Below are 5,000 nucleotides of genomic sequence, written 5' to 3'. Positions count from 1 at the left end.
TTGTGTTTTTGTGACTTGACATTGACATTAGAGAGCTGTCAACTTGGAGTCGAAAACGAAAGCGAAAACATATCCCGGCATTGTGTTGAACTGTATCGGTTGCGTTGGCAGTATGGCGATATCTGTGACCAGTGTATGATTAACAACTCTAGAGTTCGTAATGGAGAGAGATGTCATGGAGAGAGATGTCATGGAGAGAGATGTCATGGAGAGAGATGTCATGGAGAGAGATGTCATGGAGAGAGATGTCATGGAGAGAGATGTCATGGAGAGAGATGTCATGGAGAGAGATGTCATGGACTCTCGGTCTTGCATGAAGCGAAAGCTGAGGTTAAGCTAGCGGATTTGTTTCAAAGTTTGTTGTGAAGTCGTCTAATGTGTACACTACATTGGGGTGTGCACGTTAAAGATCCCACGATTGACAAAAGGGTCTTTCCTGGCAAAATTGTATAGGCATAGATCAAAAATGTCCACCAAAATACCCGTGTGACTTGGAATAATAGGCCGTGAAAAGTAGGATATGCGCCGAAATGGCTGCGATCTGCTGGTCGATGTGAATGCGTGATGTATTATGTAAAAAATTCCATCTCACACGGCATAAATAGATCACTGCGCCTTGAGTCCGAGTCTGGCGATACGTGCGCGATATAAGACTTCATATAACAATAATGTTCTTGATCCTGATGTTACATTGCTCAAACTTGACTTCTTACTTTGGTTTTTCTTCTTTCTTTCCCTTTTCCGTCTTTCTTCCTTTGATCTCCTCTATCTTCCTTTGATCTCCTCTATCTTCCTTTGATCTCCTCTATCTTTCTTTCTTGCCTTTCTTTCTTGCCTTTCTTTTTTCTACCCAACTCCTTCTTACCCCCGTTTCGATCTCGAATATCATTACCTGCTGAAGAGACGATAAACAATAATATACCAACTTATCCCCGTTGTATCTTTTGTCTGTTGTTTGTTTATATGGTTAATCTGTTTCCCTTCTCTACATGTCTGTTGCCATGTTAACTCAGGGAGACATGGATCCTCGCTTGCTGGGTCGCGCCATGGAAGACAATCCAGAGCTGGGCAGACAACTCCGTCTGGCCTGGGAAATGCACCAGCAGGATAAACAAGACGGATTCACTGTAAGCTTTTTTCTAAAATGCATACATTATGCAAATTGAATATAATGGATAACAGGACGCATTCACTGTAAGCTCTTTTCTAACGTGCAAATTGAATATCATGGATGGAAATGGTGAGTAGATATATGTCAAATCATGCACACAAATCACAATATTAGTCTTCTTTGTTAACTTTTAATAGCACCTTTTGGCACTTAGTCATGTGCATATTCGCGTGTTTGCCGGTCTGCTCCCTGGGTCATTTTCTGTCTGCCTGGCTGTCTGTAGAGTCTCATAAGGATAAGGATAAGATGCATATACAGTTCAGAGACATCCTGCTTGCTGCCGCGCGGGCAGAGAAAATGTTCCCTCTGTATCTTCCCCGCGCTCGCAGCCAAACCCCTCACGCGGAGGTGTTTTCAGACAGGCCAGACACAGGTTGTCCCGGAGGTGTTTTCAGACAGGCCTGACACAGGTTGTCCCGGAGGTGTTTTCAGACAGGCCAGACACAGGTTGTCTCGGAGGTGTTTTCAGACAGGCCAGACACAGGTTGTCCCGGAGGTGTTTTCAGACAGGCCAGACACAGGTTGTCCCGGAGGTGTTTTCAGACAGGTCAGACACAGGTTGTCCCGGAGGTGTTTTCAGACAGGCGAGACACAGGTTGTCCCGGAGGTGTTTTCAGACATGCCTGACACAGGTTGTCCCGGAGGTGTTTTCAGACAGGCCAGACACAGGTTGTCCCGTAGGTGTATAGTCCTGTGAGGGTTACCCTCATGGAAATTCGGGCTGCTTTCTCCCTGGGGAAAGCGAGCTGCCATACAGTATACGGTGCTACCCATTTTTTTTTCCTGCATGCGTGTATTCATGCTTCCAAGCCCTGAGACTTTCGCTGTAATTTTGGGTTCTTAATCGTGCGCATATCATACTGTATGTCTCGTGTTTATCGACACCTAAAGACCCAGCGTTTTGGTTGATCGCAGTAGATTTTATGCACTCCGATTGTATATTTTTGATGGACCCCTAGGGCAGCTGAAGGGAAAAATCAGGTTATTGATTTATGGCTTGTCCTGTCAGATTTGCGGGGTCACTAGCAGGTCAAGGTCAGCCAAGTAGCCGTTTGATAACGACAGCTTTTTTTCTGTCTTTACCAGTCAGGCGGGAAATGCACAAGGACGCCTTTATGATGATATTGACGGACGGGGAGGGATGATGATATTGACGGACGGGGAGGGATGATGATATTGACGGACGGGGAGGGATGATGATATTGACGGACGGGGAGGGATGATGATATTGACGGATGGGGAGGGATGATGATATTGACGGACGGGGAGGGATGATGATATTGACGGACGGGGAGGGAGGATGATATTGACGGACGGGGAGGGATGATGATATTGACGGATGGGGAGGGATGATGATATTGACGGACGGGGAGGGATGATGATATTGACGGATGGGGAGGGATGATGATATTGACGGATGGGGAGGGATGATGATATTGACGGATGGGGAGGGATGATGATATTGACGGATGGGGAGGGATGATGATATTGACGGACGGGGAGGGATGATGATATTGACGGATGGGGAGGGATATGGAAATTGACGGATGGGGAGGGATATGGAAATTGACGGATGGGGAGGGATATGGAAATTGACGGATGGGGAGGGATATGGAAATTGACGGATGGGGAGGGATGATGATATTGACGGATGGGGAGGGATATGGAAATTGACGGATGGGGAGGGATATGGAAATTGACGGATGGGGAGGGATGATGATATTGACGGATGGGGAGGGATATGGAAATTGACGGATGGGGAGGGATATGGAAATTGACGGATGGGGAGGGATATGGAAATTGACGGATGGGGAGGGATATGGAAATTGACGGATGGGGAGGGATATGGAAATTGACGGATGGGGAGGGATATGGAAATTGACGGATGGGGAGGGATATGGTAATTGACGGATGGGGAGGGATATGGAAATTGACGGATGGGGAGGGATATGGAAATTGACGGATGGGGAGGGATATGGAAATTGACGGATGGGGAGGGATATGGAAATTGACGGATGGGGAGGGATATGGAAATTGACGGACGGGGAGGGATGATGATATTGACGGATGGGGAGGGATATGGAAATTGACGGAAGGAAGGGAGAATACGAATGGTGGAAGGGGCGGGGGAAGGGAGGTAGAGAGGGATGATGGCAAGAAAAGGCAACATTTATTTTCAACACCCCCCCCCCCCCCCCCGGTAAAACAACAACAACAATAATAATTAAATGTATGCATGTTGAATAGCCGAACCTTCCCATTTCTCAACTACTCGGCTATTGTGCTGTCGGTCAGTCAGTTGGTCCTGTTTTATGAACTGACTAACTACTCACAGAGACCAACTATAACTGACCTGCTAAGTGACTGACTGACTGACCGACCGACCGACCGACCGACCGACTGACCGACCAACCGACTGACTGACTGACTGACTGACTGACTGACTGACTGACTGACTGACTGACCGACCGACCGACCGACTAACCACTGACTTTGACTGACTGGACTACTGGCAGACTGACTGGTTAGCTTATAGGTACAGGCTGACCCCCCAAAAATGCCACCCACAAAAATGCTTACAACTTTTACCTTGTTTGACGGAACTATTTTATATTTTGTATATGTAACTTTGGCTTATGCATAACCTGTCTGGACACAAAGTGAAAAGTGTATGGGTCAATTTGTCTGACTTGTGTGCACTTTACAATTTTCTCCCCAAATGCAATATTGTGGGTCACCCTGTACTTGTGACAAGAGACCGCGTTGCATGTGCAGAAAACGACAGTGTTGGTGACGATGAAGACGGACGACATTGTGCGCAAGGCCAAGGCTCTGGCAGAGAAACAGATCCACACACCGGGCGACTCCGAGGAGGAAGAGAAAGCCGCTGAAGAGTGAGTACACTGGACCCCTCCCTTTAAAAGACCCACCCCCTTCCCCCCTCCCCCTCCCCTACCTTGATATGAGCCCCCCCCCCATCCCCCCCCAATTAGCCACAATTTTTAGTCTCACCTTCCTTTTTTATGGTTAGATGTTTTGTTCATAACCAATGTAAATTAACCACAATTTTTAGTCTCACCTTCCTTTTTTTTGGTTAGATGTTTTGTTCATAACCAATGTAAATTAGCCACAATTTTTAGTCTCACCTTCCTTTTTTATGGTTAGATGTTTTGTTCATAACCAGTGTAAATTAGCCACAATTTTTAGTCTCACCTTCCTTTTTTTGGTTAGATGTTTTGTTCATAACCAGTGTAAATTAACCACAATTTTTAGTCTCACCTTCCTTTTTTTTGGTTAGATGTTTTGTTCATAACCAATGTAAATTAACCACAATTTTTAGTCTCACCTTCCTTTTTTTTGGTTAGATGTTTTGTTCATAACCAATGTAAATTAACCACAATTTTTAGTCTCACCTTCCTTTTTTTTGGTTAGATGTTTTGTTCATAACCAATGTAAATTAGCCACAATTTTTAGTCTCACCTTCTTTTTTTTTGGTTAGATGTTTTGTTCATAACCAGTGTAAATTAACCACAATTTTTAGTCTCACCTTCCTTTTTTTTGGTTAGATGTTTTGTTCATAACCAGTGTAAATTAACCACAATGTTTAGTCTCACCTTCCTTTTTTTTGGTTAGATGTTTTGTTCATAACCAGTGTAAATTAAGCACAATTTTTAGTCTCACCTTCCTTTTTAAGACCTGATTTTTTCAGATTTTTCGAGGTCTAAAAAGATTTTGAAGAAAAGAATTTTACTCTACATTTGTGTCAGATGGGACTCCTCTCTTTACGAGGAGAACAACAGCGCGCGAGCCAGTATCGCTGGGGACAAGT

The 5,000-nt window shown here is 44.9% G+C and overlaps 1 protein-coding gene across 1 annotated transcript in view; it reads left to right on the top strand.

Moving 5' to 3' along the window:
* The window catches only part of LOC138979126 (uncharacterized), a 90,818-nt gene that overhangs the window by 54,317 nt on the left and 31,501 nt on the right, over nucleotides 1-5,000 (top strand). Inside the window, exons 13-15 of the mRNA XM_070351935.1 lie at nucleotides 1,014-1,127; nucleotides 3,947-4,065; nucleotides 4,939-5,000. The exon at nucleotides 4,939-5,000 is cut by the window's right edge and continues 218 nt beyond it. Of these exons, the coding sequence (XP_070208036.1) occupies nucleotides 1,014-1,127; nucleotides 3,947-4,065; nucleotides 4,939-5,000 (295 nt within the window). The remainder of the gene's footprint in view (nucleotides 1-1,013; nucleotides 1,128-3,946; nucleotides 4,066-4,938) is intronic.

The sequence above is a fragment of the Littorina saxatilis genome, linkage group LG10, assembly GCF_037325665.1.
Source record: "Littorina saxatilis isolate snail1 linkage group LG10, US_GU_Lsax_2.0, whole genome shotgun sequence".
Taxonomy (NCBI): Eukaryota; Metazoa; Mollusca; class Gastropoda; order Littorinimorpha; family Littorinidae; genus Littorina; species Littorina saxatilis.
This window is presented reverse-complemented; position numbering and strand designations above follow the sequence as displayed.